The sequence below is a fragment of the Pleurodeles waltl genome, chromosome 6 (assembly GCF_031143425.1).
Source record: "Pleurodeles waltl isolate 20211129_DDA chromosome 6, aPleWal1.hap1.20221129, whole genome shotgun sequence".
Lineage (NCBI taxonomy): Eukaryota > Metazoa > Chordata > Amphibia > Caudata > Salamandridae > Pleurodeles > Pleurodeles waltl.
Window position 1 is genome coordinate 1,096,538,807 of NC_090445.1, and position 18,293 is coordinate 1,096,557,099.

The following is an 18,293-nucleotide window of genomic DNA, read 5'->3' on the forward strand; positions in this document are numbered from 1 at the left end:
CAAAGAAACAAGTCTTCTTACATTAGGGCAACTATTGGTCTCTGGACCAAAAAGGAGAAGTGTTAAATTTTCAGACAGTGCAATGTTAAATATCAAGAAATTAGAAAGCCTGTGAATTAACCAAATAAATGTAATCACAACAGATGAATTTCAACGTATAGCAATAATATAATTCTACAATTTTTCCCCATTCTTTTTTTTTGTAACCAGATATCCCAAAAAAAGGGTGGGATAACGTTAGCCTCCATGTCTTTATTGAAATTTAGATTCTCTTGACATTTAATTTGGAGAATTGCTATTTCATTACAAGACTGGAGGCTACCATTATGCATGTTGGTAGCCCCTCAGCACCACACTGCTCAATTGGTTTAGAATACTGCTTCCCAAAGGTAGATGAATTAGACCAATCAGCTGCTCTAAAAACATCTTCTAGTTTACTACCTTTAAAAAGGACTGGATGGGCATTGTACCCCTCATAAAATAAGCTTGAAATTTCTGTAAATTAAGACACGCTGATTGCATAATCCTTTTTACCCAACCTTGCGATTATGGCCGTGGTAACCGCTTTGAAGTGTTTTCAACATAGGAACTTAAAAGCTAGTTAATACCATCTGGATGAAGTTCACTCATTCTATAGTAGTACTCTTTCATGCAATTCACAACATAAAGCTTTCTGCAAGAATCAAACGTGGGATAAAATATAATCAGACATCATTTTCGTTCTTCTAGTAACCTCAAAGGTAACCCCAAAGGCATTGTAAACTCTGTTACTTACCTCCAAAGCCTTAACGTTCGAAACTTGTTGACAAGAAATTAAGCACAGTAAAGAAGCCAACTTCATAGAAGGTATTTTCAGGTCCAAATACCTATTTCCAGACCAAGAGGAAAATATATATAGGACATCACAGAAATAATTGCATCTAGGTCTTAGAGGTCTCCTCAACCTAGTGCTTTTAAGCACTCTGCAAACTAAAACATTCTTAACTGCAGTCCTGCCATTGATCAGACAATGTCCTGTAGAAATTACAGACTTATAGTTCTATAAGACCTCTATCAACTGTTCTAGGAGAATATAATCTACCTCCACTATAGGCACCTCCATGGGATCCAGATCCCTTTCCAAACACCAACGTAACCATGGCTCCCAAATTCCTCTCTATCTGCAGTGGGTACCTGGAGCTCATGAGTCTTTCAGGAGTTCCTCAGCTCTTCCCATAAGGCCTGACATTTCTCTAGATCTCCTGATACTCTCCGGGCAAGAAGGTTCAAAGTTCTAGTAAGAACCAGAGGATGTTCCTCTCCATCTTTGTTTCAAAATAGGCCTTGCATTGCAGAAAGACAGAAGGGACTGTTGCAAGCTAGCTCCAATTTAATTGGGAACCATGCCTGTGAGACCCAAAATGGAGTTACTAGGACAAGGGATCACCTCTCCTGTCTGATCTTCTGAAGAACTCTCGAAATTATAGCAAAAGGAAGGAATGCATTAGCATATACTCCTTTCCAAGACTGTAGAAATGTGTTCACTGCTAGAGCACCCTGGTCTTGTTTCCTAGGTTTGAGAAAAAAGTTTAAGTCGTCCTCCCACTCTTGCCAGGGATGAAGAAAAGGGTAAAATTGTAGTACTTAACCTGGTATCCTGATGAGCCTTGTCCATGTGAGCTATATCCTCTTCCACAATAGACACGTCCTCTTTGGGATAAAATAATGCAGCTGTTCTGGCCTCGCAGCCTCTGCCTGAGCCTCTTGGATGTCTGTAATTTGTGAAATGGGACCTTTGGTAATTGTGGCCGGCAGAAAGTCCCCATCTGCTGTCCAAAAACACCTACACTAAAAACCTTGTGCACATTAGGTTGTGCTTTGTCAAGGGCAGTGAATGTCGTAACATACTTGCTGAGAAATTTAATCATGTCTTCACCAGAGAAAAGAACCTTGGGATTCTCGGAATGCTCCCTTTCTGCAAGGTCTGCAAGCTTTGGATTAATCTTCATGAATGCAAATGTAGTGTTCGTCACTCGGCATTAAGGCCTGCATTTGCATTTCCAAGGAGAACCATAGCTCTTTGGCTCCATCCTCTGAGTAGGTTTATGTCCATCAGGAGTTCATTGGCATGTGCCTCCTTCACCTAATCAATTATTCTCACCTGGGGTTCGACCACCTCGAGGAGGCGATCTTGACATAATTTAAGGGACCTCTCCAGTCCCTTCCTAGGATCTCTAATCAGTTTAAAAAGAAAGGTGATAAGCTCTAGGTCTAAATTAGGGTAAGACACACTTTATCCTGTATTACTGGCCTTGAACATTCTGCCCTTAAAATGCTCCTTTGTCGTTTTTCAATTGGATTTCGAAACCAGCACTTTATGGTCTTGGATACATGGTCAAGAGGCCACCACTCAGCACTCCTAGGGTGTTTGATGTTGTCCAGGGAAAACACTTCCTCCCCTAAGGGGTCTCTTATTACATCTTTAGAGGTAGAGGGGGCTTCATCCTCCATAAATAGTTCATCCCCTTCAAGGTCTACTTGATCTAGGTCTAAAACGTATTTGTTTAAATAAAAGCCAGCAATACACAGATATCACCGGAGTTCAAAATAAGGGGTTCCTTATATATTGGAAGCCGTAAGACAAACTAAACCAACACAGCAAATAAAGTGGCAGCTTGTGGAAGGGAAAAGGAGCCGGGCGGCGCGTGGTAGGGAAGGGGGGAGAAATAAAATAAAATATATTTTTTTTAAACACACCTTAATTCCGTGCCGCGCTGCTCCGCTCCTCTGTCCTCAGCTGCATGAACAGGCTCCCAGCCTGCCCTGCAGCCAATCCTGAGGCTGTTGGGAGCACCCAGCCAGAGCCTGTGCCTGCTCTCTCCAGCCCGGCAACACAGTGCACAGTGGAGCGAGCCTACTGCGCATGTGTGTTTGGCCGGCCCAAGCCAACCGGCCAAACATACTTGTACAAGAGGGGGAGTGCTGGGCACCCCCCCTCAGTGGTCAACACAGGCCATGGCCCAGCCCCTTTAAAAACAAAACAATAATAAACATATTTTATTATCATTTGAATTAAAAGGTTTGCAGCTGCTGCTGCTGACAGGGGGCAGTGCTCCTCCGCCCTAGCGGAGGATCCGCACCTGAGTAAATATAGCAAAGGATAATAGGATACTTATATGGGAGGAGCAGCATTTAAAATAGGCGGATTGTTGACTCCGCTGACCAATTTTATGTATTGAATGTTCTGTTCTAGAATGTTTCTTTGTGATGTTACCTCCTTTCAAGTGCTGCATGAAGTGGCATTAAAGAAATAATGCATAATAAGTCACTGTTACTGAGGTCAAAGGATGTGTGATGTAATTCCTGCTACATCTAGCATTTTGGTGAATCTACGCCCGTGCATGCAACCCCTCCTTACCCTAACTGAAACCTTCTCATTCATTATTAAATAACTCTCATTCTACAGCCGATCTCCCCTTTCCCTCCCAAATTTACTACTAAAATGTAGGCATGTATGTGTGAAGACCTTTGCAGTTAGGACAGAGATCTCAGCACAGAAAACATAGGAGAGGTGAAGGCAGAGACCGCCGGATGTAGATTTGTACATAGGTTTTGTATATTAAATGAGTAGCAATATTGTGGTACTACTCATAGTACTACAAAATGCAGTTCATGAATAAGTCCCAATAAATCTGCCATACTGTATGTTGGTTATAATATTCTGGTACCATAGGAATTATAGTCATTGATGCTCTCCGGCATAGCCCTGTTCTTTTATTATAGCTTTGAAACTCCACATAAGACAAGCCAGCAAAAAACCCCAAAATAACAACATCAAAATAACTTTTCAGAATCTCCTGTGAGAATGATGTAGATAAATCATACCACCGAATGTTATTCTTTTTAAATATTAAAAAAATAGTGGAATATTAAATGGCATTCTCCTGTGGGAATTGTTCTTGTGTGGTTAAGAAACTTTACCTCACTATTAGGCAAACATGTTTAAATCCAAGCTCCTTTGCTATGGCTGAGATTGGGATGCTCTCAGAAAAGCTCTAATGCTGTTACATAATATACCCTCAGTTTTCTTTGTTAAAGTCAGCAACCAGAACCACAAAACCTGGGAGCCAAAGATACAAAAAAATGGTCTTTGCACTGGTTTTATGGACTAGCTACCTTAAATGTTATCAGTTCTCTGAAGAGTGTTCATTTTTCCCCAACCCATTACCTGGGTTTTGAATTGTATGATTCACTTGCTTGGAAAATCAAAAAGATGCATACCATGAGTGAGCTACATTCTCCAATTTGGTACGTACTGTGCCCCAGGTCAAAGATCCATCAGAGAGCACACACACCATAAATGTGGTCTTATCATGATTAATTACCAGCTGATTTTTAAAACAATATTCTCTAAAATATTTATGCTCAAGTTCGATGCCCATAGCAGTTTAGTATGAAATGAATACATCTACAAACCATAGGCTCAGACCTAGGGGTTTTGTCGATGTAACCATTGTTGGGCATTCACAAACTCCCCAGGAGTATACATGGAAATCATTAACAATCATAGATTTAGCCTGTGTATGCTGGGGTCCTCTACACCCATGGATTGGCTGCAAGTGGGCAAGTCATATTCTGGGTTATCTGAAATATCTAGTTCCACATTTTCCTCACCGTACAGAAAATATTTTTCCATGAACACAAAAAACATGTTTACATGAGGAGATTTTGTTTCAGATAACCTCTTAAAATGTGGGCATTTGAGAAACTATTGAAACCCATACCTGTTACAGAAAATGTTGCATTAAGTGTAAAGCCTTTGGAAATGTTTATGAATGGCCACAAAATGTCAGCTTTATTGCTTTAACAAAAGCAGACCCACCAAGACTCATAGAAACTACCAATTTATTTATTTCTTCTTAAACACACCCCTCACTAAATCCCAATTTGTGTTTAACTACTCTCAAGCTCTTTACAGATAAAACTGTAAACATTTGGACCTTGTAATTCTGTGGCTTAGGATGGGCCATGAACTGTTATAGAGGATACTTTATGTGCACTCAAGTTAAACGTAGACATACAAAACTTTATGTGAATCAGGCCCCTCAATGCAAGTGCTAAATATACTAAACAACAAAGTGGCTTCCTTGTTTTAGGCTGGTTTGTATAACTTTCCTCCATTCCCTAGGTAAGAGTTAAGTCCAGTACTTAATTTGTAAAAAAAAACGTGCCGGTGCCCGAAGCCCTTCTCTTAAACATGCGGCTGCTGAAATTAAATGTGCCAGCACGGAATCCCGAGACAGCGTAATTCTGAAGCCATCTCGGGCCTTTTCAATCCATGTAAAGCCACTCCCTGCCCCTTTAGCTCACTCTGACAGCTTTCTGCTTTTTACCTTTGTGACGCTTTTTCGTTTTTCTCTTCCTCTGTCTTTCCCATATGTGTCTTTTGCTTGCAGCAAATGCTTGAGGCAGAAGAATGAGCGCCGGCCCTCAAAAATAAGTGCCGGTGCTCAGCACCGGAAAACATAAGCACAAATTAAGCACTGGTTAAGTCATATCTTCAAATAGAGCAACACTTTAGCTCTTAGTAAAATTGAAAGGATTGACGATTTCTGAGCTTTGCCCACAATGTTAATCTTTGGACATGGCCAAACTCAAATATGTTTGATCTACAAAATTTGCAAAAAAAATTCTTTCCTTAGTTCATAATACATATTTGTTGTGCATTAGAAGACATTATTTACCATCAACTATATTCCATTAATTGGAAATGTGATTTGCTGCACAGTGTTCTCAATGAAAATAGGCTGCATGAGACCTTAGCCTTCCTACCATAATTCACTCAAACCACAATTTTGTACACTTCTGGAGAGAGGGGTCATTGTTGATCTCTTTGTTACCGGTTTTCAAAAAGACATGTCCCGAATCACACACTGGTCTCTAAGTTTACCAACTAGAATATGATGAGTGCCACCCACTGAACCCAGAAACCGAAGTGACCTGAGCAGTATTTGTTACAGTACTCCTCCAGTGCGCAGTCATTTTCCAATGTCTCCACAATTTTTAAACTGATTGAAAATTTGATTTCCAGAACAGAGTCAAGTGTACACTTAATTCAAATGCACATGTGTGAATCGGTTGGAGGAATAATCATCCCATCCACTTGGTCAACGATGTGTTTCTGTCCAAGACTCATATGCAATCCTCAACCCAAGGATTTGTTTTTTTTTCATGTTTTCTACAGAGAATGCTTCCCATAGTGAGTTGAGAGACCTTCTATCCGAATTTACCCTCTTGAAGCAGGTCAATCACCCCCATGTCATCAAACTCTATGGAGCTTGCAGTCAAGACGGTAAGTTTTTTCTACATAATAGGTTTTACTGAGGAGTACCACAATAGAGTCACTACGATAATATGGACAATGACAATAAAACACAAATGCAAACATTCAGTAGTTAGGCAGTCAATCCAATACAAAATGTTGCATTGAACCATAGAAGACCTAATGAAAGGTATTAAAGAAGACCATTGATTATTGAGAGGCACTTAATAGTTCTGTAAAAAAGAGTATGAGATCGGGTTTCATACATTTGAATACTTCACAGAAGGTATTTAACAATACTATTGAGACCCATAATTGGTACTAGAGCGCCAGAGAAAGCTAAACAAAATATATTATATTGTATCTTAGAAGAACCAATACGGGCTACCAAATATTACCAAAGAAGTGACTATATGGAGTACTGTACACTACCTTGATGACACAATAGTAAGAACAACACATAATTAAGGGTGGAGGGGCCCTGCCCCTGACCCCTTTTGCAAAGCATGAAAAGTGTCTTGTCAAGCTGAGCAAAGGGCAGCTGGAGAGACACTCATTATGTTTGGGTCAGGCAGCCAAATGTGGTACATGCGCTAAAAGTGCCAGAGCCTGAGCCAAACTTTGTGGGCCTGATGATTTCAAAGCTCAGAGAGCTTGACCTGCTCAGCCCAACATATCCCTGTGCTTCTTCCTCCTTGTGACGAGGGGGCACATATGCAATAAACTCTGACCTGGATGCTTCTGTTTTAAGCCCTGAAGTGCCCACGGCTGACTATCAATTAGTCAAAGAGTGGGGTGGGGTCAGCAACTCTCCCTGACCCCATCGCACTCTGATTAATGATGGAAGGTCCGTTTCTCTTTGGTGATCTGTGACAAGGTCAGTCAATGAAAGGAGCTGGCAGGATCTTCTTGTTTTCCATGCATGTGCCTCCAGCTCCGTCCACAAGCACTCCCATTGGAACTAGTCTCACACCGTCTCCAGGGAATTACCATTTTTAAATGTTTGGGTTCATGCGGGCATATATGAAAGGATGTGCATTTGTGAGTGCATGCTGTTGATGGGTGAGTATGAAAATGTGTGTGCGCATGTGGCCGCTGCACTGCTCAGGCACATTACAAGTCACACTGCTCAATTGCAGATGTTAGGCAGTACAATGATTTAAACAGCACAATAGACTCAATTAAGTTGACTCATCAAGTAAGTTGTTTAGTGGCATTGAACAGTAAATTGAAGAATAAGAGTAAGCCTTAAACAGTACATTTTAGAGCCAAGATAAAGTATTGATGATACAACACATGTAAAGGTATCTCCAAAGGATAACCAAGGACACAATCAAAAAAGATAAATCACAGAAATATTGAGATGATGCTTAGAAAAGTTAAAATTATTTCATACGTTTTCGGATTTCCTACCTATGCCTATCTCATGTTGGAATCTCCATAACTCTTAATTTACCAGATGCCCAAAATCCCACTTCTTGGGATGTCAATGCATTCTGTTATCACCATAGATGGGCTTTAACACTTGTTATCTATTTCTCTCCATTTCGGGCTTCCCCAGGGAAGTTAGAAAGCTAAACAGAATTTTCAGTTTCTCCTCCCCCATAGCACTGATTTTTAGGAAACAACTTAAATAAGATAAATGTTTATTAGACTGATTAGGTTGATGTTTCTATCCAAGTACCTGTTGCATATATCCTTACGTGGTTGCCGATTCTAGCTATGCAGAGCTATTGCTCCAGTGAGATTAGAATTAAGATTTAGGAACTGGTTGATAAATTTTGATTTAAATTAAGCAAATAAGCTGTTTTTCCAAATTCTGTAAGTGAAGGGCACAGGGGAAGGGTGTTTGAATTTTAAATGAGGATAATCTACTTTGTTTAAATTAAATTACTAAAATAATATCCACAGTCATTTTTCGGACAACACCAATGAAAAGTGATAGGTTACTATGTGAATTCCTCCAAGCAATCATGTATACTACCTTGGACATTTCGGTTTACCATTGAAAGAACTTGATATTGCATCTGAGTCAACCATGAAGTAAGCTAAGTCCCACTGGTGCTTAAAAGGACGACTTGTACTTTTGTTCAAAAGGCACTGTCACAGTCCTAATATTCTTTTATACACCAACAATAAGCTAACAATGAGCAATTGAATGTCTCAAGTAAACGTGCAGTAGTATTCTGGAAAAGTTCTGTTGTTGTGCTATTGAATAAAAAAAGTCTTTGAATAGTTTGGCTGCAATTGATGATCTACTTATGATTTTGTGAAACATAAGAAGAAACAGATACATGAGTGTATTTATCCAGAAAGGCTGCACAACCATCTGCTTTCTTTCCTGTAGGACCTCTGTACCTGATTGTGGAGTACGCCAAGTATGGCTCCCTGCGCAGCTTCCTGAGGGAAAGTCGAAAAGTCGGACCAAGTTACATGAGCAACGAGAGTAATCGCAACTCGAGCTACTTGGACAACCCGGATGAAAGGGCACTGACTATGGGAGACCTCATTTCATTTGCCTGGCAGATATCAAGAGGGATGCTCTATCTTGCAGAAATGAAGGTAATTGTGTCATTTTGCCAAGAAGAAACATGATAATATGTGTGGACCAGAGGTTGATTTAATTTTAAGTGGGCAATAAAAGTGCACTGTTCTAAGTGTTATTCCTTTCAAAGGTTATCCTGGACCTTGATTTACAACTTTAATTGTATTTGTTGTGTTTATTTTGATCTTTTTTGTTGTGACTGCTTTCCCAAAGTGTTTTGGCAATACTGAATGTACATACGTCAGTGGAGTCGCAGTCATAGTTACACCTACTCCATGTTTAATGATGCCAAACAGTCAATGCAGGGAATAGCATAAGTGAATATGGTATAAAGTCAGCAACAAACGGATCCACTGTAAAATTCATTAGCTATAAAGAACCAAGTAAACGTTAGCCAGAGGTGATGTTATGCAGGAATGTCACTACTTTAGGCAGCAATCTGAGACAGAATAAACAGGTTCGAGGTTTGTTAAGGTCAGATGTGGGAAGGAACAACCTGCTAGATTTGTATGAGGACAAATGGATAATGTAAGCAGTGTCCAATGATCGCTGCCCTTGACTTCGACAATCCTGAAAGATCATACAGTTCAGAATAACAGCCCACAATAATTTTAGCTGTTTCCTCTATAATTAAAGGGACAGTGCCATATGATTGTAATCCTCACTCTTGGCACTTTGGAGTGGAACAGTAGTCCAAACAAAGGATAAAAGATCTAGTTGTGTTAGAAAGAGAAATTGAAGTTACATAAACTTTTGATTACAGCCTAGAGCTTTGCGTAGGCTTTACGAATGCTATTGACTGGTACTCCAAATGTAAGTACTAATGCAGAGCAGGGGTAATTCTTACTAAATGACGATCCACCACACTATGCAACAACTTGATCAGTATCTCTGGACTACAAGCCATCACCTTAACATTGTTTGGGGTCAGCCACAGGCAGTCATCTCCCATCAAAGCGGAAATATCCAGAGACAGAAAAGCCAAAGAGGAACTCTCAAATATTAGAAGGGGAGCAGATGCAGAAGAGAGAGCTACTGACATCCTGATGACACCTGAGGCCATGCTTTAATGGTTTCTCTCATGGCCTGGCTTAAGAATTAGTTAACAGTATTGAGGGTTTGGCTGCATATGAACACTCACAAAGGAGAGGTCCTGCAGATGACATATGAGAACACAATGCTGCTTTTTAATTCCTGCAATCCGGGATGGAGAAACTGATTGAAGCACACTCACCCTTTTTGTTTTGCCAAGAGGCCTCATATCACAAGGGTTGAAATAAAGCTTTATCCATGACTATAATAAAATCATTAGTTCTGCTCACCAATGTGGTCTAAATACTAAACTCTACCAATAAAATACTCTAGATCACTGTGAAGTCCCAGATCCATCTGAATGGAATATAATTTGGGTGTGAACACTGTCCTAAAAGGTTCCCAAAATGTTGAAAGTATATAATGTTTGACCACAAAATCCTAAACCAGTAACCATTTGTTAAATGCTTCCAAAAGCATGCCCTTCTAGAGAAGGCAACATGAACGATGTTTTTCAACCACTCTGATACTAGTGAAACAAAGTCATAAAATCCTGTTAATCTCATTGACCCTTATGAGGGCTTACACGCTCCCAACTGAGGTCAGATGGGAGACCAGGCACACATTCTTTTTGACTCTATGATCATATCCAATTTGATAGTCCTTCTCACTTCTTCCTTTCTGTTTGCTTCTCCTCTCGAAGCTGGTGCATCGGGATCTGGCTGCCAGGAATGTCTTGGTTGCCGAGGGTCGCAAGATGAAAATCTCTGACTTTGGCCTGTCTAGGGATGTCTACGAGGAGGATTCCTATGTCAAGAGAAGTAAGGTATGTTGATCTAAAATGGGAACTAAGGAGAAAACGGAATACGTGTTTTACTGCAGAATGGTATACATTCATTCTCTATGCACATTGACAGAATATCATCGCATAAATCTTCTACCAAAAATATTGTGGCCTAAATATCATTTACATTTAGAAAAACGCTCCATTGGGTGTCGATTTTCACTGCAACATAGCAATATTTTTGTAAAGTTTATTAAGAGCCCATTATTTTTGTTAGATGGTATTTAAGGAACAATGTTTTGGTACCATACTCTGGACACAGGTTTGGGTTTCATTTCAATATGTTCTCTGAGCGTTGTCAATAATCTCCTTCATAACCATGAGTGTCCAATGCTGCAAGAGATGCCCTATTCTGATGGGAATTATAGTTTCCCTCACGGTTAACAGAAGTGGGTGTTGACTTGAAGCAGGAAAGAGATGGGAGTAGCATACAGTGAGTGCTACGAGAGGATAAGGGAAGTGATGGGTGAAGGCACTGAGAATAGAGAAAGTGTGTGATCAGAGATGGGAACTTCGACAGGAGAAGCTAGTAGTAACTGGAGGACATTTGCAGTAGAGGTGGATGTTGAATGAGAAGAGAAATGGAAAGTAGTGGACGAGGTGGGTCATGCTAAAGTATTGGGGAGTGACAAGAAGGGTGGAAACTGATGGGAGATGGACATTGACCGGAGAGGGTGCCAGTTATGGAAGAGTTAACCAGGCAGCACAAGGGGTGCGGTGACGGAAATTGTGGGCACTTAAAGGAGAGATGGATACTAATGGTGGAGGTCCATACTGTGCAGAAGGGGGGCAGTGATTGCAGAGAAGGGAAGTTACAGGATAGGGGACAGTGAAGTTGTCAGGGACAGGAGAAGTGGATGTTGACAGAGGGGACGTGGACACTGATAGAAAAAAATGGACAGCGACCAGGAAGATGCCATTAATGTGCGCTTGACACCAGAATATTGTGACCTGAGTGTCATCTGACCAAAATATTGTGTCCTAAATATTGTTTACAAAAATACTACCCTAATGGAGTTAACAATAGAAAATCTAAACAGAATGGAGCAATATCATTGTAACCAATATGTAGTACAAGATGTTAATGTCAGGCTGTATTTTAGTAATTGATATTCTAAAATATATCGGTGATGAGAGAAGTGGACACTATTGAATATCTGGACAGTGATGGGAGGGTGACGTTCTGACTGAAAATCTGGACATTAACATGTGAGGCAGACACTTACTGGAGATGTTAATGGTGATGTGGAAAGGTGGACAGTTACATATTAATAAGACAGTATGAGAAATCTGAGCAGTGATATAGGCAGCGGCAGGAGAGCTGTGCCATGATTCCTGTGGGACTGGCTGGAGGTAGGGCATTGAGTCCAATGAGAAGTTAAGTCAATGCGCTGTCTCCCTAGTGCCGCAGTACACTCTCCACTGGTACGGCATTGGTCATCACATCGCAGTCCGATATCCCCATCCATTAACGTTTGGGGGGGGGGGCAGACACAAATATATTTTCCAGGGAGCTTGGCATCATAAAGTTTGAAGACCACCGCTACAGAATTACTCCGGTGTTTGCTGTCATGACTAGCTACATTGTGGTAATATCAGTAACAGCAACACCTAAACCAGCCCACCAAAATATTCAATGCTGCTGCCAAGGTTTTCAAAACTGATGTATGATGTCTAGGTTTAACTATCCCTGTTGCTATTAAGCATTACATGCAACTACCCATAATAGTTGCTAGGCTGTTTGCCAAGCATTCTGTCATTCTCCTTGTGAGTCTCACACGACAGTTGTTCAGAAATAACCTATTATCATTCTGCAGGCGATAGACAAGTTTGCATTCTCTGCAGTTGCCCAGCCAAATCGCAATGGGGTATGACCCAGTGCTGTTGGGATTCTAAACTCTTTGGAAGCGTCTCGAGGTCGGAATCGTTTGAGCCTATTTTTATCACATTAAGAGAAAAACAGATTTCAAATGAATGTACCTGTTCTCTAACAATAAAAGGGCTACAGTGTTTATTTTCCAATATATTCCTGGTTATTTTAAAGGCGAATTAGACCTTTAAGTAAACATATTTGAAGAATTATGTATAAAGAAAAAATACAAGACCATAAATCTATTTGATTAAGGAAATAGAAAGTTTAGGTGAAAATGCTCATTCGCCCAGGCAACTGGATGCTCATCCCAAAATGGTTTGCATTCTCCAAGCTGGACAGGAACATATTTAAAGTAATGTCAGAAATTTCATAAAATTTTAGACTCTTAGGAGTACTATGAATAAAGTGAACAATCTACTAGAATCCACACAGAAATATGCAATTGCTTAACGTGGTACACTTGAATACTTATGCACTGGAACATTTCCACAACGCTTTTATCAGTTCTGTGGAAAATATGAGTGTTAAAAGTATGTGGTAACCTCAGCATAGCTCCAGGGTTGTGTAATTGCTCTGGCAGCATAACCCATGAATGAGAGGGGAGGAGAGGGGCAATTGTTAGCTCCCTTCAAAAATGCTTGTTTAGTGTGCAGTGGGTCTTGCCTTTCATAATCCAGGGTTTTAAATATGATCTCTGTAACGGGCTGTACTACGAGACCCAAAGTTAGGAGAAGAAAAAAACGATTCTTGTTAATAGAGCTTAAGGCCCACGCTTGCCCCTTCTGTCAGCCTCTGCTATATTCTTTGCTCAAGGCCCGTGGCTGTGTTCGCCCTCTTCATATTTTAGTTTGATTCCGACCCCTCCTTTACCGCATTCTCATAGTTGTCCTCAGGAGGACACAAACAGCTCCTTATAACCAATTCTATGAATACATAAACGTTTTCCCTCCCCCGACACCCGTGTGTTTCACAAGCGATTTTGGTCTGTGCTTAACTATCAGCTCGCGTGCCGTTATTTCCCAATGGTGAGGGCTTATAAGGTAACACCCCGTGACCATGCTGGGGTTTTATCTGCAGGCCGGGCTCTTCCACCACGAAGTACACTTCTTAAAACAAAACAGTGGTACTTGCCTGGGCCACAGCTCCTGTTTAGAGCCACACCAGATAGTGTAGTCTCTGCGCACTCCAACTAGCTGCGCGATCGCTAGCGCAGTAATGTAACGCGGACACCCGGTGTTGGTTTAAGTGGGTCAACGGCTTATGCTCGTTGTCCTGTGCCTTTCATATACCCCCCGCCCACTGGCCACACTTAGGCCCATATTTATACTTTTTTTAGCCCCGCATTTGCGTCATTTTTTGACGCAAAAGCGGCGCAAACTTACAAAATACAATTGTATTTTGTAAGTTTGCGCCGCTTTTGCGTCACAAAGTGGTGCAAATGCGGCACTAAAAAAGTATAAATATGGGCCTTTATTCTTATACCCTCTGACACGTGACCCGCAGCACAAACCCATTCACTACCAACATGGAGGAGAGTCGTGGGCGGCTCCCCTCTGATTACATTTTCTAGGTAATGGTAGTGCCCGGCGACCAGATACCTCACTGGTGCCACACTACAGACAGGAACAGATCACTCTGATACCGAGGACACTGCGCTTCTCAGCAGATCCGTAGGGTCTCCTCCTGCTCCATCGCTTGCTCCGTAATCCTCGTCTCCTAGGCTCTCCTTTGTTCTTGACGCCTCCTGGGTCTCCGGTGTTGCTGCTCTGTTCTGCATCCTTTCCGTTCCACACACGTCCACAAGGCGACTCGTCTATTTTACTCGCTTGCTCCTCTCATGCTCGTTCACTGCCCTCTACATCTGGATTACGCTCTTTATGATCCAACCTCCCCTGTGTCACATACGTGAGCCTTGTCACCACTAGAATGCTACCCTCTGTTTTGGAGTGTTTCAGTTTGGCCATGTTGGATTCCTTTCTTGTAGGAGACATCTTTTGACTACAACCACCTTTAGAACATGGCCAGCATATTGACAGGGCAGAGCTCTATATTGGCAACATGCCTACAGTATGTCAAATATGGCTAGCTTCAGGGGTGTGGCCAAGCCGGTGGCCAAGATGGCCACACGGCATTGAAGCTTCAGGAGGGTTTGCCTACAAACCAGCGGCCATTCTTTCATCTGCCACAGCTGCGGCATCGAGAGACTGCAAAGTCACGGGTATTCCCCCTCGCACCTCACTGTTGAGGCCTGCTGCCTGGGGGGCACTGTGCAGTTCATGTCACATCCGAGTGCTCTTCGGTGACAGTGGCTGAAGGAGGGCTTAGGAGCGGGTCCAGAGAGGTGCATTCCATAACTGCCTGGTGATGGCAACCGCTGGACGCTTGGGCCGACACAGCTGGACCCCCCAGTTCTGCATTGGATTAAGGGGCTGCTTGTGTCTACTGTGCCATTGCAGGCGCAGTGGTTACTGGTGTTCCTGTTCTAAATGAAAGCATGACACCCCTTAGGGTGTGTGAGGGACTTTTTTTCTGAGCAATCAGATCTCTTGATCAGATAGCTTAGGTGGTACCCGAACTGCTCCAATATTTATCCTAGGATTTTCTTAGAGGAACTGCATACTCTTTTTTGCATAGTTTGAGTGTAGGCCTGTATGCAGGACATTTACCTGCCCTCAGGCTCTTCTTTTTGTTATTGTGATTTTAACGTCACACATCACCCTCCACTTGACACCAGTGGTGCATCCATAAGCACTAAATTGCAGTCTCTATGTGCACTTCAAGAACTACTTAACACATACCATCTATCCTATGAGTGGCACACTCGCTACCCACATACTAAGAGCTACACCTTCTACTCAGCCCCTCAGATTATTAGTTGCGTCTTGATTACTGGTTTGTTTCCGAAAACCTCTTACTTTGTTTATGATATGTGACAAATATGCCCTGTACACCCTCTGATCACACCCCTTTTAATCCTACACTCATGCTGCCACACTCCTGTTCTACTCCCAGACAGTGGTGATTCCCAAAAGTGTCGCTCCATGATGCTGTGTTCATCTTTGACCTCCTCACAGCCATTAACAAATACTTCTACTTGAACACGGGCTCTGTTTCCAAACAGGCCATCATGTAGGAAGCCTTTAAAGCCTGCATTAGAAAGGTCTGCATCTCAACACATTCGGGCTTCTTAAAAAACATATGCAATGACTTAGCTCGGGTGGAGAGGGAACTCCAGACAATTGATGATGCTATATCTAGGGGAGCCCAAGAACCATATTTGCAGAGGCACTCACTCTTATTGCAAGACTTCTGTGACTTGGTGGATTGAGAGGTAACATTTCTTGGTAAATATGCCCACGCCCAACATTACGAATTGGGGGATCGCCCAGACTACACCCTGGCACAAATTATGTTACCCAACTACCAAGCCACTCATATCACAAGCCCATTAACTGGTGATAGTGTTACGGTCACATGAGATGATAAGATCGTCTGAACACTCCTTGATTATTATCAAACTTTTTACACCTTGTGTTTTGCGGGTAATGCTGGGGAAATTGATTCTTATTTTTCTGACATTGCCATGGTCTGGCTTATGAACGGCCAGCAACATTTCGTGGCCGCCCCCATTGCGGGAGAAAAATTCTCAAGTCATTGATGCCGTAGGTGGATCTATGGCCCCCAGCCATGATGGCTTTATAGATCACTTTTACAAGGCCTTTAAACATGCCCTGGCCCCTCACATCTCTGACCTCCACAAGGAAGCCCTTGAAGAAGGCACTCTTCCCCACTCTTTAAGTGAAGCTGTTATTACTCTTCTCCTCAACCCTGGAAAACCCCTCCACCTTTGCACCTCCTACAGGCCCCTGTCTCTCCTAAATTACAATACTAAAATCCTCGCGAAAGTAATATCTGTGTGACTAGCACTTCTTATAGAACACATAATTCCCCATCTTCAGACGGGCTTTGTGCCGCATCGATCCACCACCATTAACCTATGCACAATATTTGCAGTAATAAACCAAATTAACCCAACCTTCCCTGCTGCTGTTGCAGTCCTTGATGCAGAAAAAGAGTTTGACTCCCTTGAATGGGCATTCTTGAGAGCTAGGCTTGACAAGCTAGGCATCCCGCGGGGCTTTCATGACCTTATCCTGTTTCTGGATGCCAATCCAGTGGCCCACTTGAGAGTTAACAGTCAAATTACCGACGCTTTTCCCATTTCACAAAGTACACATCAGGGATGTCCCCTCCCCCCCTTACTCTTTATCATCTCCCGTGACCCACTAATTCTACAATTCCAGGAGCGACATTTAAATAGGGGTTTATGCTTCCAGAGAGGCCCTATTTTGACCACTGTGTACACTGATGATATACTTCTCTTTGTGAGAGACCTTGGCATGGACCTCTCCCCTATCATCAGAGTAGTTATTTGTTTCGAAGTCCTCTCCTGCCTCTTGATAAATTGGCACAAATCTGACTTGTTCCCACTTACTGAGGCCACTGCTCCTTGTCCCCTTGAGTATACTCTAAAATGGTGTAACGATTCCACTAAATACCTAAGCTTTTTTCTTCAGAGACAGAAGAATGAAGTGGTTTATTGTAACTATGGGCCTGCCATTGACACACTCTCCTCCTAAATCAACAGGTGTATCCGACTTCCACTTTCCATCATAGGGTCGCATTGTGATTATTAAAATGGTGGTGCCTCCCTGTTTTCTTTACATGTTCAACAATATTCCAACTGCGCTGAGCATTTCCTTCTTTTCTACACTGCGTTTCCTTTTGACATGCTTGATATGGGTTGGCCGCCGCCCCAGAATTAAGTGGGAAATGCTCACTCTCCCTTACTCTAAGGGTGCTTTTGGGGTACCAAACTTTCACCTCTACTACTTGGTGACACAATGGCACTTTTCAAACTGTTGGTACCACCAGGGCGCTACACTTGAATATCTAAAACCCAAAAGACACCAGGTGTGCCACCTTCTCTTGTCACCCCTACTTCCCAAGGGACTACCCCAAGAACCCCAGGGATATACACACCCTCTCCACATCATGTTGGGCACATTCTAAACTTCGAAGATATTTAGCTTTTGACGTTCTCCACTCACCGGATATCTGTCTTAATGATAACCAATTGCTTCCAATGACGCCGAAAATGCTAGTGCAAAGTGCACTCTCCATACATCAGATCTGAAACCTGTGTGACCTGTTTAACAATGGTAAGGTAGGCTTCTGCACCATCTTTTGAGGCTGATGGAGTTACCTCTATGGTGGACCATTTTGCCTGTCTCTGATTACACAGTACACTTGGGGAAATATTGCCCACATTCTGAGCAGCTGCCCGACTCAACTCCCCTCACCATGGTGGTTTTGACAGCGGAAAGTACTAGACTTGTCTCCCCCTTTTACCATGACAATCTAGAGCTGCAACTCATGTGCCATGCTGCATAGTGGGTGCCTTGGGATGGGGATTTGAATTCTCCCATCTCTGATAAGGATTGACCATTCTGTAGTATGCGGCCTAAACTGGTTTCCATAAATAACCTGCACAAAATACTGCACTATACGTTTTTGTACCGAGTGTATACTACCCCTCAGGCTCTTGCTAAATTTTACCCTTCACTATGCTGACTTCGCTCATATAACTTGGAACTGCACTATTATACAGGATTATTCTCAAGTTATATTCACACTT

General features: G+C 42.2%; 1 protein-coding gene across 1 annotated transcript in view; it reads left to right on the forward strand.

Annotated features, from left to right (window-relative positions):
• Window positions 1–18,293, forward strand: part of RET (ret proto-oncogene) — a 192,597-nt gene that overhangs the window by 155,656 nt on the left and 18,648 nt on the right. Inside the window, exons 13-15 of the mRNA XM_069240197.1 lie at window positions 6,224–6,331; window positions 8,649–8,863; window positions 10,582–10,704. Of these exons, the coding sequence (XP_069096298.1) occupies window positions 6,224–6,331; window positions 8,649–8,863; window positions 10,582–10,704 (446 nt within the window). The remainder of the gene's footprint in view (window positions 1–6,223; window positions 6,332–8,648; window positions 8,864–10,581; window positions 10,705–18,293) is intronic.